At 45.8% G+C, this 21,393-nt stretch overlaps 2 protein-coding genes across 2 annotated transcripts in view; one reads left to right on the forward strand and one right to left on the reverse strand.

The window, feature by feature from the left end:
- Positions 1-13,147, forward strand: part of LOC119461421 (metabotropic glutamate receptor 1) — a 37,767-nt gene extending 24,620 nt beyond the window's left edge. Inside the window, exons 5-7 of the mRNA XM_037722718.2 lie at positions 8,201-8,384; positions 9,182-9,308; positions 10,351-13,147. Coding sequence (XP_037578646.1) covers positions 8,201-8,384; positions 9,182-9,308; positions 10,351-11,285 — 1,246 coding nt within the window. The 3' untranslated portion in view covers positions 11,286-13,147. The remainder of the gene's footprint in view (positions 1-8,200; positions 8,385-9,181; positions 9,309-10,350) is intronic.
- Positions 13,148-16,230: 3,083 nt separating this feature from the next.
- The window catches only part of LOC119461422 (1-acyl-sn-glycerol-3-phosphate acyltransferase delta), a 34,880-nt gene continuing 29,717 nt past the window's right edge, over positions 16,231-21,393 (reverse strand). Inside the window, exon 8 of the mRNA XM_037722719.2 lies at positions 16,231-19,897. Coding sequence (XP_037578647.1) covers positions 19,740-19,897 — 158 coding nt within the window. The 3' untranslated portion in view covers positions 16,231-19,739. The remainder of the gene's footprint in view (positions 19,898-21,393) is intronic.

The following is a 21,393-nucleotide window of genomic DNA, read 5'->3' on the forward strand; positions in this document are numbered from 1 at the left end:
AACAGGAAACCTTCAAATATATATTTTGCTGTGGATGCGTGACTCCTGCCATTACAGTTATGAGCAAAAGAGAATATTCTAAAAGAGCAGCTGAATGTTATGAACGCCAAAATTTGAGTTGGAATTGAATCGGGCACGAACCGCGTACCTGGCGTTACAGTTTCGGGAACGCGTGTACATTCAATAGTATTGCATAGCATCTACTAGAAGGCCGGATTCAGCCATCGCCTGCTGAAATCGGCATGAATCAGTACGCAAACACCTTTCGCTCGCGCCGCATTCTCCGCGGCGAGTTTCGTAGTAGTATGTGGCTTTTAAGGATGAAAGTATGAAGAGATAAGTGCAGCGCCGTAGCTGACTCTCGGTATGAAACTATGAATAGATAAGTGCAGCACCGTAACTTATTCTCGGGATGAAAGTATCAAGAGATAGGTGCAGCGCATTAACTGACTCTCAGGATGAAAATATGAAGAGATAAATGCAGCGCCATAACTGAATCTTCTCGGCCGAGATTCAGTTACGGCATTGCACTTATCGCGTCATACTGTCATCCTTAAAAGCCACATACTACTAGGAAACTCGCCGCGGAGAATGCGGCGCGAGCGAAAGGTGTTTGCGTACTGATTCATGCCGATGAATGCGTCTCGATTTCACCTCGAATCCGGCCTTCCAAGTAAATGCTATACAATACTGTTCAATGTACGCGCGTTCCCGAAACTGTAACACCAGGCACGTGGGCATATGCCCGTATTATGAAAGCGGCACTGTGGCGACGCTTCATGTTTTTCAAAAGAAGACATTGCCTCAATTTTCTGCAGTCGTTGAGCGATGAACAACGCACTGTAATTGGGGACACCAAAAAAACTGTCAGCCCTTCCAGTGGGGTGGAGATGGAAGACCAGCGAAGCTGTAATATATGCTGAGAATTATGCATTTCCAATTATGACTATTAAGATGTGATGGTGTAATGGGTTATTTAACTATTAAAGAATGAGAAATATATATGTCCGGTGGTTTTCATTTATTTAGTGACCACAGGGACCATGGCCTTATGATCGCTACGGTACACCGCCATGGGATGTACGGCAAAGGTTGGCACGTTCTTCATAAACACATCACCAACGCCGCGCGCGTTCGGTGCGAACGCGGGCAGCACGCCGCCGCCGTCAACAACAGTTCCGCGCGTTGTTTGTGTGACCGCACACAACCGCCGTCAAAACGCTGGCGTGAGCAAGTGCGCCAGCAGCAGCGAGCGAAGGTTCATGCGGTCTATCGCTTCAACGGAAACTGAGTGATGAAAGCACAGCGCATACAAAGGTACGAGCCGTGTCGCAGGTCGCTTTCAATATACGGTGCGCGCGACCGCCCGCCGCCGCGCAAAGTACAAGTTGCTCGCAGAGCAGAAGCTGCAACCCCTCCCTCCCACGCTGCCTTCCCGCTGTCCTCCTTTCGTGTGGGAGATTGAGTCGCCAGTTGCCCTTGCGCCCGGTCGCAAGATACGCATTTGGTGCCGGAGCTAAACGTCGCCTCAACTCCCTCCCTCCCTCCCTTCCACTATGAACACTTAACGTAGTACCTAAAGTGCAGCATGTTAGTGCACGCGCTAGGTCACACCTTTAGTCAACGAGATGGCTGCGACGTGACGTGTGCAATCACGCACGCACAAGGCACAGCTTTAGTAAGCCAGAACCGTGGAGCAGTCGTTGCTTCAGGAAAGCGTGCTCGTCCATAGCCTCCCCGATAAACTAGGAGGCTATGGCTCGTCTCGCACCGCGGAGGACCGGGTGCGATTCCCACCAAGGCCGAAATGTACCAAATTTTATTTTCAAAGCCACTACTTTACTTTGTTTACAGGAACCTCCCTGAGAAATGTGACCTCAATCCGATCATTTCTTGAGGCTTTGGCCATTTTTCTTCACGGCGCAGTTTCGTCAAGGTCACCGCCAAAGGCACGCCAAGGGCACCGCCAACATAGACACCCAAGGCTCTCGCCTTAATACGCGGAACGCAGCTGTCATACAGTGCAGTTGTAGTAACTTCGCTTTTCCTACCTCGCCAACCTCAACAGTTGTGCGTCTGTGTAAGCTTGCAAGCGAAGCAGCTACGCATGCATGCAGTGAATAACGACGAAATCCCTGCATGATAAGCCCAAGTATCGTGTTATCGGGAATACGGGTGCAACAGACTGCTTCGCTCGTGTAAATTGTGTAGCTTTTCTATGGCAGCTGGATCAAGTGCACAATTTTGCTTTGACTTCCGCATGCGCAAACCTTCATCCGCAGGACGAGAGACGCACAGATGGCACTTATCCGAAAGCTGCAAACTTCTCGTTTTGCCCGAAATACATTCCACTATAAAGTATAAATTACACAGAAGTATCGCAACTTTCACAGGCTAGAACATGGCGCGGCTGTACATCCAACATGGCGGTCGTTGAGATGAACGCGACGCTGCCTGAACGTATAGGTGCATGTTTGGAGAAAAGCAGACCTTTTTGCGCGGCAGTTCCTCCTCCGATTAATGTTATTTCGTACACAGAGGGAAACGATAATATTTTGTCATACCAGAAGGAATGTCGGATACATCAATGTACCCACATTAAACATATAAATGCATAAAATTGTAAAATAATGTGAACGAAGCAGCCTGTCGCGTTGATAGCACAATATAATTGATGGGAAGTTGCCACAAAGTATGAAACGATCACGCATACGGCCCAGTAAAGCGATAAAACATTGTTGGAGACGCGCTTTATCGTGTTCTTGCCTGTACTGTACTCCGCAGCGTGGCGTTTAGTTCGGTGTCAGTCGAAGGCTGTCGAATTCGGCATGTTTTGCCGCAGTGTACAGTATAGGCTCGTGTAAGGGCCGCACTTCGTTTTTCACAATTTTGGCGAGGTGCGGCCCGTACACAGGACCGAACATATTGGTTAAAATGGTGCCGTCGCAGCCAGCGACTTGTGCACACCCCGGATTAGAGTGTACTACCCGGATGTACTACCATTCCATCAGAGGTCAACGCGCAGCTCTCGCCATCTAGTAGCGGCACGCGGAAGTACGCCAACGCACTAAATAAATTCTCGGTCGCGGCATCGGGGCACCGAACGCGATTGCTTCTCCGTTCAAATTTTTTTCTGCAAATTTTGGGTTGCCAAGTTGGGTTACGAAATAAAGATTAAAAGGACGAGGTGGAGTTTGCGCATGTCTAAGCAAATCAGTCAAATGACTGTGTTTCGCACTTTGCGACCGACCAGGAAGAGCGACTCTGGAGGTACACATACCCAAATACCGGCGGTGCGCTTTTGTTGTATTCCCTTGACCAGGAAACAGCTGAAGGCTCCGACCAAAAGTCGGCCAGCAGCGAATTAACAAAACCAGCGGAAGGTCAAAATAGTCATTTCTAAGAAATATTACCGCTCTCTACAATTTTACTTTTTCGGTCGTTGGAGAATACTAAGGAAATAAAGATAACGGGCAAGGAAGACTAAAAGAGCGCAATCAGCAAAGTAAACCAGACAAAAAGACGGGGATATACAGTGACTGCGGGAGAATTGGTCAGGGTTTTGGGAAAGGTACTTCCCAGGTGCCCGAGATTCGAATAATGCGGCGGGGCATTTTGATCGCGCACCCTGCGTAACTTTCCGGGGCATGGAAAGCATTTCTTCACAGTTAAACTGTAGAGTGAGGGTATCGCGCGGAGAAACAAATCGCGAGAAATATAAAATGATTCCTTGCCTTTTATACTCCTGAAGAAGTTATCGGGCGCAAAATGTGCGCTGCATACTTTCGTGGGCTTGGTTACTGGCTTGTTTATGCGAAGTTTGAACACCCACGCCTTTTTGAAGCGCTTGTCCGAAGGGAACGAATGTAGGTTTACTTCGCCTCTCACTGCATGAAGTGTATGTACATTGAGGCACGCGGCAAATTTGGTTGCTTCTATACTTTTCGTTAATTTTCAACAACTCGACGGAAATATCAAAACAGCGTACAACGTTGGTGAAACGACCGCGAACGAGACCTAACAAGCGATAACGCCTGCTCTGCCAAGCACTTCGGACAGTTCGATAATCTTCCGGCGACCGCCGGCGCCGCGGTCTGTGAAAGTTGGGAATAGCACCGCTTTCCCGTGCCTTTCTGTGCGTTTGCGATTACTTTAAGCGATAAAAAAGTGAGCGCGAAAGACGAATACTAAGAAAGAAACAAGACGAAGCGCTCACATTCGCAACCGACAATGTCAGAAGCGAAACGTGGCGTTTTATGTACGCCACGTTGAGCCATCCCTCTCTAAATAAAGCTTTACCATATACCCTATACGCATGTGCAAAGCCAGCGCTCACGTGGAACTTGCGTTCACCGTCGCATTTATATGGACAATAAAGTAAAATACCATTAAAGTTTTGTACTGATAAAGCATTTTAAGCATGGAATGCTCTTAGCTTCCGCTGTCGCCGACCTTCAAGTGGCCTTGAGCCAAAAGCCAGAGCCGTTATCCGGGCACTCAAACGAGAGCATCCGGGCGTCGTTGCGAGAACAAAACGAGATCATTCGGGCGACCAGTCAAAATTTGAGAAAATGCGGTCTCTGGCCCCCAACCCTTTGTACGGGCCCACAGCTAGTTACTTCCCAAACATGTTACAAGAAAATTTTCCTTCCGATTTCTCTCTAACGTTTGTTCCCAATATCACTCAACCTGTAGCTTCTAGTATACGCTTTCCCGTGCCTTTCTGAGCGGTCCGCGACAGGAACAAAAAGTATCGACAGAGGCTGAGCGCGCTGCACTGTTGGAAGAAGACAAGCGGTTGAAGGCGGAGGCAGCAAAAGACCCCATTTGGTAGCCATTTCATGCTTGCATCCAATCTCGATTACGGGAGAACTAGCATTTTTTTTTTCGAGGCTCTAGTTTCGTTAATTTCGCTGTGAGAGGTTGATTACTAGAAGTGAGAATGAAGGCAGAACTTTCACCCCCTTTTTTTTTTAATTTCACGCAAGCACGATGCGAAGGTGTGACGTCACAGATTTCAAAGGATTTTCTAGTATGGACCGTGGTGGCGGTGCAGTAAAATTTCTCGGAAACTTGCTGGTTCCAGTCACTAAGTTCATTTAAAATACAATATAAGCCAAACTTTACCAATCCTACCGAACCACGCCTCAGCAGACGCAATCAAAATTCATGACGTCACGGCTAGCTGGTACGGGAACTTCAAGGCGGCTTCGCCATCAGTATTTCGTATTTGAATATTTTATAGCTTACCAAGCCTCCTCTGACAATAAAAGGGTCTTTTTTTTTTTTTTTTGAAAGGTCATTTACTAACACGGCTGAACTTTACTCTCTCTTTGATGTCGCTTTAAACAGACACTAAACAGAGAAAAAATGCACCAGTATGAGTAAATTACCATTTTACGATACCAAATAAAATCCACTCTAACCAAGAGAGGGCCGGCGTTTGGTAACTCGCAAAAGATACAAAAGATTCAAAGATACATCGCTCCTAAGTTCCCGCTCGAGCTTGCTGTGACGTCATGGATTTTTTTAGGCGTTTGCTCGTGCATATAGTTATTTGTTTATCGGTACAAATGGACTACATTGTGTTCTAGACGAGCGAAAGATTGAACATGGCAATTTTCGGGAACATTTACTGAGCCAACGCGGCCGACACAAGTACGAAAAAAATGCATTAAAATCAGTGACGTCACACTGACGTATCGCCGCTAGGGTTTCGGCATGAAATTCAAAAATGCTTAACTTTAACCTTAATTTTCTATTCAAGTAATCAACTTGTTATCGCGAAATCAACGAAAATGGCAATTTCAAGCAATGATTCGTAAGCCTAAACTGACTTACAAAAAAAAAAGAAAAAGAAAAAGCACCTCTGCTAAGCAAACACTTAACAGAGGCCGCTTAAGCAAACTAGAGAAATGTTGACATAGTAGCTGTTTGTGAGTTTATATTTTTTCTCATTCCACGCTATGCTATATGCTATCCAGCTCCCTGTGTCCCGTACTCTCGTAACCCAACTCATCTCTGCTGGCAGCCATTCAAGGTGTCAGCAGGTAAAGCTAGACAGTTACAGTGCGACCAGCATAAATTTCCTTCCTTGCTTCCTTATTGCGCGTTATAATAAGCCAACAACTATAGCGGCCGCCCGTTATAGTGGTTCATATCAGTCGGCGTGATAGTGATGAATAGCTATTGCTAAGGCGATGGCCAATTACGAAAGACAGAAAGAGAGAGGAGAGGGAAAATAATAAATGAAAGAGAGGGCGGGTTAATCAGAACTGAGCTCGGTTGAGTATACCCTGAACTGTCATCATCATCATCAGCCTATATTTATGTCCACTGCAGGACGAAGGCCTCTCCCTGCGATCTCCAATTACCCCTGTCTTGCGCTAGCGTATTCCAACTTGCGCCTGCAAATTTCCTAACTTCATCACCCCACCTAGTTTTCTGCCGTCCTCGACTGCGCTTCCCTTCCCTTGGTATCCATTCTGTAACTCTAACGGTCCACCGGTTATCCATCCTACGCATAACATGACCTGCCCAGCTCTAATTTTTCCTCCTAATGTCAGCTAGAATATCGGCTATCCCCGTTTGCTCTCTGATCCACACCGCTTTCTTCCCGTCTCTTAACGTTAGGCCTAACATTTTTCATTCCATCGCTTTGTGAGGTCCTTAACTTGTTCTCGAGATTCTTTGTTAACCTCAGCTTCTGCCCCACATGTTAGCACCCTGAACTGTAAGAGGGCGCAGAGGGACGAAGATTAGATAGATAGATAGATAGATAGATAGATAGATAGATAGATAGATAGATAGATAGATAGATAGATAGATAGATAGATAGATAGATAGATAGATAGATAGATAGATAGATAGATAGATAGATAGATAGGAAAGCAAGACGATTGTCCGGTTTGCTCCCCTACACTGGGGGAGGGGGGGGGTAAGGAATAAGGGGAATAGAAAGTGGAAAAGATATAGAAAAAGTACGTTGCGCTGCTCAGCTAGAAGTCTCGGTTGCGATTCTGGCCGCGGCGGCCGCATTGCGTTGGAGGCGAAATGCAACAACGCTCGTGTACAGTTGTTTAAGTGCGCGGTAAAGAACTCCAGATGGTGAAAATTACTCCTTCCCCTACTATGGCGTGTCTCATGATCGTATCGCGGTTGTGACACGCGAAACCCAAAGTTAATTTTAATTTTAGGGAAAGCGTCAACACAACATGCACGCGGGAGGATGCACAGGACTCTAAACGGTCACTCATGCCGGTACACTTCCAGAATTGTACTGGCTAGTGCGTGGATAGATTTTCTTTCTTTTTTTTTTTTTTTTTTTTTTGTTGTATTGCGCCAGCGAGGAGTATGGCCACAGTGCGAGCATCTTTGATGCCAAAAATTGTCTCGAGTCCGGCCGGTTTTAAGATGTCCGGAGAGGTACGTTGGCCGTCCCTCCCCCCCCCCCCCCCTCTTTTCCGAGGACTGATACATATCTTCAATGGTTGCGTCACACCTACAGTTGTCGCATGGCCGGCTATCGGTCATTTCAATACGGTAGGGGTAGGCGTTCGTAAATGTCACTGCCAGTCATGAGCGGTGCAGAAATGTTGCGTCGCAGCAGCCAGATGGCACTTTTAGCAATAGCAAGGAGTTCGAGTAGACGTCTCTGCATGTCAACTCCCACAACTCCCACCCCCGCAGATCCTGTAGGGTTTTAATTCTGACAAATATAGTTGACTACTCATTCCTTCGCGTTACTCAGCTGACAGCTGGAGACACTCGGAGAACTCCTGAAAACAGTCTTTTTGCGGACAATCGGGCGAAGTTTTCTTGCAGCGTCGGTCCTCGCGAAAGGAACTGAAAGCGCCTGGGTGTCTTCGGTGGGCAGACCAGGCGGCCTTGTCAGCAAAGTCGTTGCCGACAAAGGCACGATGAGCGATGAGCCAAAAACCCTGTGACGTCGTGGGCTGTTTCCAGAGCGTGACGGTGTATATATGCACCCTAGTGCGAGTTTCAGCGCTGTGCCACAGAGAAGTTTCTGAACACGATACCTAGCTGTACTTCTTTTTCTGTGTCTCCGCACCAAAATTGTGCTGCTCACGCTCCCCGCGTCACATACGTAGAATAAGTATAAGTCCTTCCTTCTTTCCTTCCTTCCTTCCTTCCATTTCATCCTCCTTTTTCTCTTTACTTTCTTTCCTTTTCCCCGCAGCTACGACATCGTCAACTTCCAGGTGCTGGAAGACGGGCAGTACGAGTTCGTCGACGTGGCCATATGGTCGGACGAGGAACGGATCTTCATGCACGGAGAGCCGAAGTGGAGCGACGACGATGAGCACGACGACGAGGTGCCGGTCTCGCAGTGCGGAAAGCCGTGTCCACGAGGGTACATCAAGGTACGAGGTGGACAGATAGGGAAGGGAGAACATGAGAGAGAGAGCGAAAAAAAAAAGACGTTTATTCATTGGCTTAGCGAGTTCGAAATATTTCTTTTAAAAGCGAAGCGTTCATTCCGAGCGCTCACGAACTTCGCTGACCGTGGCGGCTGCTGCTGTTTGCCAAATAGCACGCAATTAGGATAGTACTCACATACAGTGCTTAAAGGCAAGGGGGGGGGGGGGGGGTGACGCCCCCCTCAGCAGGTCAACTGTAGCATGGCGGCACCCATTCGACAAGCGCTGGAGGTGCTTTTATTACCAGTAGTGCCTTGTGCGGGCATTGCTCATTCGCAAATTTTTCGATTAATGATTTTAATCACAATTAACCGTTTGATGTGGCATGAGCAACAACAGGAAAGCAGGCGTTGTCGTACTGCTGCATGCATCACAACGCTCGCCTAATACGGAGGTTGTAGGTTCGGATGCCACCGGCGTCATGTTCTCGTCCACATTTATTTCCCTTTCTTCGTTCCTTTCTAGATTTCAAATTCAACCACAGCACCTCATTTCATCTATGCTTTCCTTGGCTTATTTATTGTCTGTTGGCTTTTTATGGTCGTGGTTAACAAGATTCGAGCCCCTCGCTTTCCCTTCTTCTCGTGCATACTATATATATACGCAGGCACACACACAGACACACCTATGCCGCCATATGAGCCGGTGGTCGAAACTAAGCCAGGGCCCTCCACTACGGCGCCCCTCATTGCGCACTGTGCAGCTTGGTGACGTTATAGAACCCATCATTTAATTTCCAGGTGCCGGAGAGCAACACCAACCTCTGCTGCTGGAAATGCGTGCAATGCGGCAGCAACCAATACGTACAAGGCGAGTACCGATGCGGGAGCTGCGAAGAAGGCACTTGGCCCAACGCTACTCTCAACGGTCAGTGCACGTGTCCATACGACGTTTCGAAAGTTTAGTTACGGGCGATAGCTGGTTGCATATACACGTTTGCCTCTAGCTTGGCGTCCTAAGCGGAACTACGGGAGTGGACTGTTAGGGTAATCAATCAGAAACCAGTTTCAGTGTTACAGCGTGCGCAGTGTTACAAAATATTTCCTTGACTCAAGCTATCCTAAGCTGTCCACGTGTTCGCTATAACATGTGCTACTAACGTGCGTTCGCTGCTATAATACGACAGCTAAACGTTTCAGCTGTTATGCTGTTCACTGAAGTGAATGGTTCATAAAGTCCATAGCGGGAAAATCGGCAATCTTGATTACAGCAATTTCTTTTGCGCGAGAAAGACTGCTTGCGGAACTTTGCATTGCGCTATTAAAGTAGAACAGTGCTCAAGGCACGCGGATTTCGGAAACTGGCACCAGTTTCAGGAGATCCCTTTCCAAGCTTGCTGCAAAACACATTGGTAATTCAATTATTGTTTTACCGAAAGTCTTCTTCGTACAATGTGGGACAAAGCAGGTTGAAACATCGATGAATTTTTCGAGAATTTGAGGACTAAAATCGCCAGATTGGCGCCAGTCTTGGGACCCCTACCAAGCGGACGTGCCTCGAGCACTTCAACCCCTAAATCACAACATGCACCCTGGCGCAATTGATGCAGAAGCTGATCAGCAAATATTTGCTCAGTAATCAGTTATTGCAGATTTACTTACGTCCACCCCCGCTAGTAATGCTTTACAAAAAGAGAAGACATTATTATATCCATTGCCCTTCAAGTATATCTTTTTCTGTATTCGAAGAACATCGTATATCTTCACGCGAGTCGAGCAGCACCGATATGAGTTGATCAGAACTTGACATGTATTAACAGAATATTGACGCGTACGCGACACAGCTTGCCCTTCTTTATGGTTGTAGTACTCGAGTGTCATACGAGTGCATTCGCAACGAGATATACTTAGTTGTCGGAAGCTACCTGTCCGGATAAAAAAGGAGACCATGACTTTGTCGTTTGCTGCAGGATGCGATCCCATACCGCAAAAGTACCTGCAGTGGACCGAGTCGGCCGTCATCGTGGTCATGGTCGTCTCGGCTCTGGCCCTGGCGACTGCGGCCTGCGTCAGTGCCGTCTACATCCGCTACATCAACACACCCCTCATCAAGGCCTCGTCGTGCGAGCTCAGCTTCGTCATCCTGGTCGGCATCATCGTGAGCCAGGCAAGCACGTTCGCCATCCTTTCTAAGCCATCGCCCACGTCGTGTCTCATGGAGCGCCTGTTCCCCGTGCTCAGCGTCGCGGCCGTTCACGCCGCCATCTTCACCAAGACGAACCGCATCGCACGGATCCTGGCCGTCAGCGAGAGGCGAATCTTTCAGCGCAGGCTTCGATTCATGAGCACCACGGCCCAGCTGACCACGACCGGCGTCCTCATCATGGGACAGGTCGTCATCACGGGTACCATGCTGGTCATCCAGAAGCCCGACACGGTCCTGTTCTACCCGGCAAGCAACAGGGCAGTCCTGCTGTGCAACACGACCGAGCTGGCCAGCTTCCTGCCGTTGGCCTACGACTTCGTCCTCATCGCTATGTGCACGCTGTACGCGGTCAAGACGAGGAACGTGCCCGAGAACTTCAACGAGGCCAAGATGATCGGGTTCGCGATGTACTCGACGGTCGTCATCTGGGTCGCCTACATCGCCGTCTACATCGGCAACGAGGACAACCGCGAGCTGGCGCTCTGCCTCGCCATCAGCATCTCGTCCCTCATCGTGCTCGTGCTACTGTTCTTGCCGCGCGTCTACATCGTGCTCTTTCGCCCGGAGAAGAACAGGCGCAGTTCGTTTCTCACTTTCAGGCAGGACACGATGGAGGCCAAAGTGAGCACGGTCTCCGGCACCGTGGCTCACGAGAACGGTGGCGCCGACGTGCCGCGATCGCAGGACAGCGTTAGCTAGGACGAGTGTTGCGTGACATCGCTTTGACAGAGCGGTCATTGCAGGCCAGGTGCCTACACGAGGGGATCATGAAGCAGATAGTGGACTGATCGCAGGTATTGCCGTTTGTCTCGCATCTGCTGAACTGCATTGTGATACCAGACACTAGATAGAAGGTAAACTCTAGGTTTGTGCAAGCAGACGCCAAAGAAAAAGTACCCTTAGGTCAAGCTGGGATTATATAAGCAGACACCAAAGAAACAAAATCTTGAGTTAAGCTAGGATTATAAGACACTTTTTCGAGAACTTATTCACTTTGAGAATGGATGCTTTGCAGAAAATGATGCAAAAGTCGAAAGCGTGGTGAAGGCCGATTTAAATGCATGAAGCAGCTATACTTCAAAGACAACAGCAACGATTAGTCGAAGCTGTTGCCATTGCTAAGGTACATCCTTTGATAACATGAAGTTAGCAAGTGCCAAACATGTGACGTATCCTGCCTTGTATCCCTCTCAGACAAAGTCGAAGTCGTAGGCCTTGTATCCCTCTCAGTGCACTGGCTGCATGTGCTGTGCTGTCTTGTGCACTTCAACGCGTTGTCACGCATTATCTCGTCATCATCCCATATGCGCTTACTACCTCGTACGACAAGCATGTTGGACATTACAAGCTTCCTTTCACATGAACTGTGCTATTGCAGCACCGTGCCTGTGCAGCTCTCATGCAGCAAACTGTGCTTGTGCAGCAACATGTGGACTGTGTGTAAATATGTACAGTGAATGCATTTGAATAAGACCACCCACCTCAGCTGTGCATTTTTTACTGGCGTCAGTGACTACACCACCAGATTGCTATGGTATTGTTCACTTCTATTGCATGGGGAAGATAACCTACTTTCTCTCAATGGCGTGATCCTGAAGACCATGCTGCATGATAATGATACAAGTAGTGAAGGGAACGTAATGGATATCGAATATAAAGACGCTGTAAAGATGTGGAGAGACGCTGTTTTTCACAAGTGTTGGTGTACGATTCATTCAACATAATGCACTATATTTCTATGCCGTCATGTCCACATGCTTTTTTTTTCCATGTTTCTCTTCCTTGATCTCTTTTATCATTGCTAGGATATAAGCTACCTTTACGTCCGTCCAGTAAACAGTAAAGAGCTCCATGCCATTACCATCATCATAATCATCATCAACTGTATCATAATAAATTGCAGTCCAAGTGTATTAGTAAATTACTGTCATTCGATATGGGCAAACATATGATACATCTATACGTTAAAATGTAGCACAGTCTACAAGGTAAAAAGGATATTCTTCTGACGTCCTCTGGAAGAATGCCTCCCCAATGGACCCAACACTTTCCATGTGGTGTGCAGGGACCACTGATAGCATGTGGTAACGTGACCAAGCGCAAAGCCTTAGCGAGCCAAGATGAGCATGGCATTGTGTGCTCTGTCTTCCCGCGCACTTAGTGTGGGAGGTCACGAAGTCTCGCGTTTCGGAGACTCGTTGAAGTGAGAGGCAGATGAAGTGTTGGTTCCCCTCTGCCTGCGGTCTTCATACTAGCTTTGTCCCACTGTGGGCGACACTATCAGCGATAATGGAGTGGATGGGAAAGTTTTGTTTCATACTGCTGATTTGAAGAATCGCTGACACAGCATGAAACCATATCTTTGGCCACAGACTCTCAAACACAACAAAATGCTTTTTACAGCGTAAGCTGTTATGGGCTCATTCCAATAGCCGTTTCGGTTCGCGATCATGCCACCGCTGGCGTTTGGCCGTAACCGCTATCGCCGGAAATGCGAAAAAAAGTACCCGCTCTCCGCCGGGATCGAACCCAGGCACGCTGCGTGGGAGTCGGATACTTTCACTGAGCCACGCAAGCGCTTGCTATTACGTAGCAGTAATATTCCCTTTAAACGCGCGGCGTGCAGGCGCAGACGACCCGAGCCTCCGCCAGTATGGTGACGCCATCTAGTTAATGTGCCTGCAACCGCCGCGCGCGCAAGCGCAGACGACAAGATGCGGCTCAAACGAGGCGCGCAATCAACACTATCCTGATGTTAGATGTGCGCCACATATTCTGGGTACCTCTTCGGTACACGTTATGTCTCCTCGCAAGGTACGACCCGCTGCTGAAGAAGCGACTCGTTGAGCAACATGTGCGGCTACAACCAGGCATCATCGGGCTCAGCAGACTGCTGTGCAGTAAGCATTACAAGCCACAGCTTGCCGTCGACACCAGGCGGACAGTTCAGATCGTTCTCGTGAAAATTGAGGCGAAGACACTTTGCCACGGAGACCCTGTTGTGCGTGGTGCCGATATTGGAGCTACTCTTGCGCCACTCAACCAGCTTACGCTGTGACTGTGCTGCATGTGCTGTGCAGTCGTGATTTTTTTTTGTCCTATTGAAATTAATTGTTTCCGATTGCCCGATAATATTACGGCCCCTTCAGTCTAAGAAAAATCCGTCGGCAACTGTACTTATTTGCATAAAAGCTTGAATTTCCATATAAAAAAATTTTGTTATAACGAAGTAAAGTCACAATTTTACCAACTTTGTTATACTATTGAGGTTTAAAATCCGTCGGCAACTGTACTTATTTGCATAAAAGCTTGAATTTCCATATAAAAAAATTTTGTTATAACGAAGTAAAGTCACAATTTTACCAACTTTGTTATACTATTGAGGTTTAACTATATCTTGGAGCATTGCAAATTATCATTGAAGTGAAACAAAGGGGCTGAAAATGTGTTAGTGGCAGCTATTTCTATGATTACCATATATGATTATCAATCATACATGGTGAACCATTAGGGACTGGTAAGGTACGCTTCTTTCAAACCTGTCCCACCACCCGTAAGGCATAAACAACAATGCTGTTCTTGTGTTTTCAAAAAATGGCTAGATGGCCCGAAACCCGAGCACAACAAACTCTCAATTTCGACTTTTACAAACTGACAAAGTAACCACATATTTTTTTATATAAAGCACAAGTAAATTCGCCACAAAGCATAGAAGACAATCCTTGCTGCAGATGCAGAGGCCACGCAATAAAAAAACAAAACATTACTGGCCTCGGCTATCTTGTTCTATTTGACAGTGTGTAGGCGACCGTGCCCATGTTGAAAAGTGGAGGGGAAAGTGCCCTCTTTGCCCCCTGTTAAGTGCCGAGCGCCCTAAAATATTTACTAAAATACATGTTTCTACGAAACAATTTTGGATTTGGTACCCAAGAGGTGGGTACTCCATGATGTCATGATACAATGACCGGCTCCGTTCTTACGATCGCTGATGCTGCCGCACACATGTGCAGCCACAAGAAACGCACATGATCACACCTAGCCTTGTTGCTACATGGCGTCGGGAAATTCTGCTTTGTGACATGACGTGATGTCAATGGCGCCAGGTCCAGCATATCGAGACCAACTGTAGTATCGAATTACAATACTTTTCTCAACTTCTACATGCCAAATGTCCATCCTTAAAGGTGTGAGAAGTGTGTGTAGAGTTCCAAGAACTTCAAAAATATGCATTAGTACTCCTTTAAACACCAGTAAATACCGCAGTCATGCGAATCCTGGGGAAGAAAGAAAGAATCTAAGAAAGTCAAATTTGCCACATCTCCTTGTAGATAATGTCACATTTACTTATCAATAGCGATGCACTAAAAGCAGTGTGGGCCATAAATGTGTGCGATAACTTAGCCATATATAATTATTATTATTGTAACTGCATGCTCCCAGAATATCAGTACGATAACTCCATTACACTTCACAAGAAAAAGTACACCAGTGTGCTTGCGCTAGCTGAGTGCAAGTTAAAAGCCACATGCTTCACTGGCTGTGCAACCATTTTTATGTAAACGACAAACTGCATGCCCAGTGCTCCACCGTGCGAGTGTCAGAAGCCTTCAAATGATACAAAAAAAAAAAAGGGAGGCTATACAGCACATATTTGTTAACATGAACACCATTTTAAATCCAAACAATGCAAAAATTTACTGCACAGGAAGGTGCAATTCCCTTCATTAAACAAAAAAAGTAACAAAAATCCCATGAGGTGACCCACACTTCAAAAGGCAACCTACCTTCTTGTTTGTCGCAAGATTTTCTATATCAGCTGAAACACAAACTACCTCAACCCAAGACAGTAGAGATAAGGAACACATGGGCAACATTGTTTGGAAGGCTGGTTCCAATGACTCCTTAGACATGGATAATCTTTTGAAGGCACACAGAATATGAAGGTAACACCATGAATCTTACAAAAGGTTGGCTTAAACGGAGCTGTATGCATTTGCTGGATATATTTTTAATTCCATCCCCAATGTTACCTAGCAATGCACCCCTTAAATGCCACTAGTAAAACTAGCAGAAAAAAGTTATGTAAACATTTTCATCTATCAGTACCGAACACACAAAGTGGAACCGTGAATTGCAATAAATAAAGAATACGTCGCAGTCCTGTGACTATATTTCTATGCTATTCTATGCTGGCTGGGACCTTTTCCCGTCACATTTTGCCAATACACTTTTATTTGGTCAATCACACTGCCTATCCATACTTTCCCTCTTTCTCTCAATTTTGACAAATCAAAAGATAGCCCACACCTTATCCCTCTGCCTGGGTTACCTCTCGGGATGTTACAGCAATGCATCCATTGGGCAAGTTTGTAGAGAATGGCACACAACACATTTAGTGCGTATTACCACATCAGGAATTCAATAAAGCTTTATGTACCAAATGGTGACGATAATAAAGCAAGAAATCTACCTGGCAATGCGGCTTCACGGCAGCACAGAGCACCTTGCAGTGAAGTCGACAGGATACCTACGAGACGTTAGAAATGTTGTTTCCGCTACTTTGCTTTGAGCCGATAATTCTGCGGGGTTACTTACATAAAATATTTGAGTATTGGATTGGACTGGAAACTTTTATTTAGGTCCTGCAGGACGCGCTTAGCGGGCGTCTCCCACGTAGGGGCCGACAGGGAATACCTGGCGGCCGCTTCGTGGGCCTGCTTGACGGCCCATTGCTGGTCGGCGAGTAGCGAGCTTCTGAGAGACTTCTCCCAGTTGTCCAAGGTAGAGTCGGGATGAGCGTTTCAGCACTCCCAGAGCATGTGTGCGAGTGTCGCCGTGTATCCGCACGAGGGGCACGTGTCGCTGGGGTTCACGTCAGGATAGAGAACGTGGAGTTTAGCGGGTTTGGGTACGTGTCTGTTTGTAATATTGTCTTACATGGTTTTTCATGTGGGTTTACAGGGTGTTTCAGCGAACTTTCAAAATTTTTTTAAGGTTGCCTATGGCAGATAGCACAATTCTAGTTCACGAGCTGGTCTACTCAAAGAGGCGGACATTACTTGCACAAAAAATTAAAATGCATAATCGACTAATTAACATATATTCTCTAATGAAGTTTTCAACTAATTACCTTATGGCCAATACTGCAATTTACAAACTTTAGCCGCAGAGTTTAAAAGGCAGATCCACTTCGAATGAATTCTCAGGATGGCACCAGTTTCAAGATATTAATTCCCGAACTTTGCGGTGAAATGCATTGGCATTCCAGTTACTTTTTTAACAAAACATGGTTTTATGCATTGAAGCACAGAAGTAACTGGAACGCCAATGCATTTCTCCACAAAGTTTAGGAATTAATATCTCGAAACTGGTGTCAACCTGAGAATTCTTTCCAAGTGGATCCACCTTGCGAACTTCACGGCTAGAATTTGTAAACTGCAATGTGGGCTATAAGCCAATTAGTTATAACTTAATTAGAGATTTTTTGTTAATTAGTCGAGTTGCATTTCAATTTTTTGTGCAAGTAACGTCCACCTCTTCGAGAAGACCAGCTCATGAACTATAATTGTGCTATCTGCCACAGGCAACCTTTAAAAAATTTTGAAAGTGTTCGCTGAAACACCCGGTACACTAACAGAATTATAGCTCATGTGTTTGGGTGACATGTAGGGGCAGATTATGCGTACGAATGCACGCTATGAACCATAACACCTCAGTTCTCATACCTCCTGTCAACCACTTGACATTCCAAGAGCAAAGCAGTCTTGCACACACCAAGTTTTCTTTAGGCAATACTCTAATTACATAAAAGAAGACTGTACAGTCAAATAATATTGCACTTAGTATAAATGAAGTGATACACAACACAATCTAAACAGCACTCCATCTCAACATGGAATAAGAACAAAAGCATGCTCAGAAGCCATTACCGGTGGTTATCTTTCAATACTTTCAGCACTGTTTGCTTGAAAAAAAAAAAAAAAAGCACGCACGCCCAGCATTATATACAGACTGGCCAAATACAGTGAAATTTCTCATAACACACGACATTCTATGATGTGTCTTATCTCTTAAAGGATACAGTGGCAAACACAAGGAATGTAATTCTGATGCATTTTAGGCGTGACATTGTCCAGCGTCGAGGTGCGTCCACTTCACAGCGTGTCATAATACTAGCTAAAATGTATTCCCGTGCAATTACCAGTCAAAGCGAATATGCCTTTCTAGATACTTTGGCTTTGATAAATAATGTAATTATCATGCCACAGGAAGTGGGCACCCTCTATGGCGATGACGCAGCACCAAGGACACACTAGAAATGCATTCCATGTGGTTGTCGCAAGTGGCTGCCGCTTAATACTACGAGATACAAACTGAATAAGCCACATAGATTGCAGACAGATCTTGCACTTAAATAAAAGGCTACAGGGAGAGATTTACAATTGAAACGTAACAAGCAGTATGCACTACTGCTATGACTCATGCTTGCATGTTAAGATCGCTAGATCTTAATCCAAATTGAAATATATGCCTAAGGACGAGAGTGTCCAAAAAACTAAACACGTTTGTAAAAAGTTTGAGTGTAACTCAAAAAAAAAAAATTCATATGCTTAATTGGGAGGCTTTACAAGTGTCCACTACATTATCGTACTTGTTTTCATAAGACTACGTCGTGTCAACACATATATAGCCTAATAATGCTTTAAAACTTCAGAATAATATTTGCCCGCAAGCCACTGTTCTACACTTTTGCAAGAGATATTGAACTGTTAAAAAATTTATATTTCCACATTATTGCTCCAGTGTAAAAATAGAAATACAGTCCCACTTTGTACTCGCACTATGACTGATGAGTAGGCTTGCCCACAATTCATGGTCCATGCCCGTGTAGGCTACATGCGACTAAATTCTGTACTTCAGCAAAATGTGCCAACCCCTCCATACTCAGGTGTGCATCAAACACACTGCACATCTCAACACAAAAGAGCCAAAAACACACCGCAAAGTGAAGGTAAATGCACACTTAGCTAGGCTACCGAAACAAGAGTACAGAATGTTCAATGCACAGGTACACTCAAGTTAAAACTTAAGTTAGATATTGACACACATGAGCATCTAGTAGCGAAATGCAAGCCTTCAACTGGAGAGCCTAGTTTTCATTTTTCCTGTTCTTCATTTTCCCTTAACTTTAACACCACTAAACGGCACTGCCCAATGCGCCAGAACCAAATGTTTAGTTAACCATAAGCTGGCAGCTACCTTTCCCCTAACACCATATAAAGAAGTGGAATACATTACGAGCCATTATAGTAGTTCAATGCGATTGAATAAATTGCTTTAAGGGTGAATTTCTTTCAATGGACAAACAGTGTATCACAGCTAACAGGCAATCCAGGAAGGGTCACTGAAAATCTCTTTACAAGTGATAAAGAACAGGCTCACAACAAACATTTCACATAACATGGAAAAAGCAATAATTATAAGGAACAGTAATAGTATATAGTATGTTTTGTTTCGTCAGAAAAAGGTGAGAAACAGGTTCGAAGAAACATGACGAACACAAAGTTTAGGTGCAAGGAAAGCCTAGTACTTTTTTTTTTTTTAGCTGGCAAAAGGCAGCTCACTGCCTAACCTGTGATTCCCAAAGGAGCCGCTGGATCAAGATTCACAATCACATGTCCCGTCTATACAACTAATAATGAAGGCAGGTTAGTTCACTAATTTCTGTAAACACTCACAAGTCTAACAGCAGAAGGATCAATTGGAGCATTCGACAGAGGCATAACAGCTCCTTACAAGCAATCATCAAGCACCATGTGCATCTGACTGAGTACTAACAGTAGCTAGGCTAGTTTAGTGCTAGGAAAAAAACAACCTAATCACACCATTCCTCTCAAATTTGCCTGAATGTGACACAGTACTCACTTACTATGCCTCAAGGAAAAAAACCTACAGGTTGCTAAAACAAGCAGTGTACTACCTGAGTTGGACATAATGACTCAAATCAGCAAGAGATGTACTTGACACACAAGAAGGAATAACAAAGACGGAAGGACATCACAAAGGAAGGTTTTTCGCACCACAAATCTCTATGATGCATGTGTTCACATGACAGAGGTGAAGCATGTTTTTTAAGTCTTTTCATGTCACACCTTACGATGAACTTCGGATGACTGGATCCTTTCTGCTGAAGTCACCATTCGCAAGTGGCTTCTCACCGTCCGCCCCTGAAGCAGCACGGTTCGTGATCCCGTACGTCGAGCTCTTTTTAATCTCTGATAAACCGACCATCCAGTGAAGAACGGAGAGCACTGAAAGTGAAAAACATGCACAGCCACTTTAATACTATCTGGATATAAGATCACTTGCTATTTCTGAGCACTCTGGGATAATGTTTCTACAACCGTCAGTAAATGATCGGTAATGCAGTCGGGATATATGTCTCAAAAAAACCATGCGCACATGTGCTAGTAGACTGAATTCAGTAGACAGAATTTTTTCGCCAGTAAGCTGGCCACCAACAGACTGCACGTCAATCGCGATGTAGCCGGTGCTCTTCAACCTCAACAGCTTTGCACCGAGTCAAACCGAAACAACTGTTTGTCACAACCGTGGCCGCTATCGACATGATAATGAACGGCGACTTTGCAGTGCTTAAGGCACGCGGCCGACACACGCACCAAGTCAGAATGAAACTACCGTTCGCTGTAACAACTGCAGACGAAATTGCAGTCGCTATCTATGCGATCATGCATGGCCACTAAGCAGCTTTTTAGGCATGCGGCCGACGTGCATACTGAGTCAAAACGAAACTACTTTTTGCTGCTACCATTGCGGAAGAAACCGCGGCAGCTATCGACGCGATCATGGATGGCGACCATGAAATCCTGCAGCCAACGCGTTGTTGTGCGCGGCGGTAAATGCAATAAAGGCACAAATAGGCACGAAGCATTCCATCGTTGCTGTCATTCACGTACGATTTCTGCTGATGACTATGGCGATGCAGACTCCGCCACTTCGTTTCGGTTGTACACTAGCGCCGTTGCTGCTCTTTTGCGTTACACATTTGCAGCTCTTTAATGCAAGAACGTATAGCATTTGAGATTTATGGTTGACGTATGGCAGCCATGATGTGAAGCATAGCCTCCGAGATGTGTACTGGCCGACCGTGGCTTCTGGCTGCCTATTCGAGAGCACCGAATAATTCGAAAATATCAAATACCTGAATTCGAATCGAAGCGAATAACGAATATAGAATTATTCGGTCGAATATTCAACAATACCGAATACTCGCCCATCCCTAATGTTTGCTTGCGCGCGCTGACACCATGCTTGTCAATTCAGTTAGTAAGCAAATGTTTACAAGTTTACACAGCCGATAAACTACTATCGTTACTTTGTATAGCTGTCTATTTTCTAGCGCAATCGATGCTTGACCTTTCGGGCGAAACTGCGACTTTTTTCAATGTCTCTGTGTTACTGCTTCAGTATTCATGCTGTGAGCTTTATTCTTTACTACACCAGCTTATTTTGGCCACTTTGAGTGTTTAACACATGACCACGGCATGTTTGCAGTTGCTAAATCTCTAGGGTGCAACCTCTGCATTGCTGTGCAGTGCTTGAGGGAACTAAACTTGTGGCAGCGCCAATGGTGAGGAAGAATAAGCAGCAGGCTACTGGGGGAGAAACTCCTTCTGCATGTACCTTGACTTGTACCCGACTACATGCACCATGCACCACCTGTAGAGGCCCTAATGTAAGCCCCTTTTGAGAACACCATTGCTACTGCCTGCCTCCTGCTGCAGAA

The sequence above is a fragment of the Dermacentor silvarum genome, chromosome 8, assembly GCF_013339745.2.
Source record: "Dermacentor silvarum isolate Dsil-2018 chromosome 8, BIME_Dsil_1.4, whole genome shotgun sequence".
NCBI lineage: Eukaryota > Metazoa > Arthropoda > Arachnida > Ixodida > Ixodidae > Dermacentor > Dermacentor silvarum.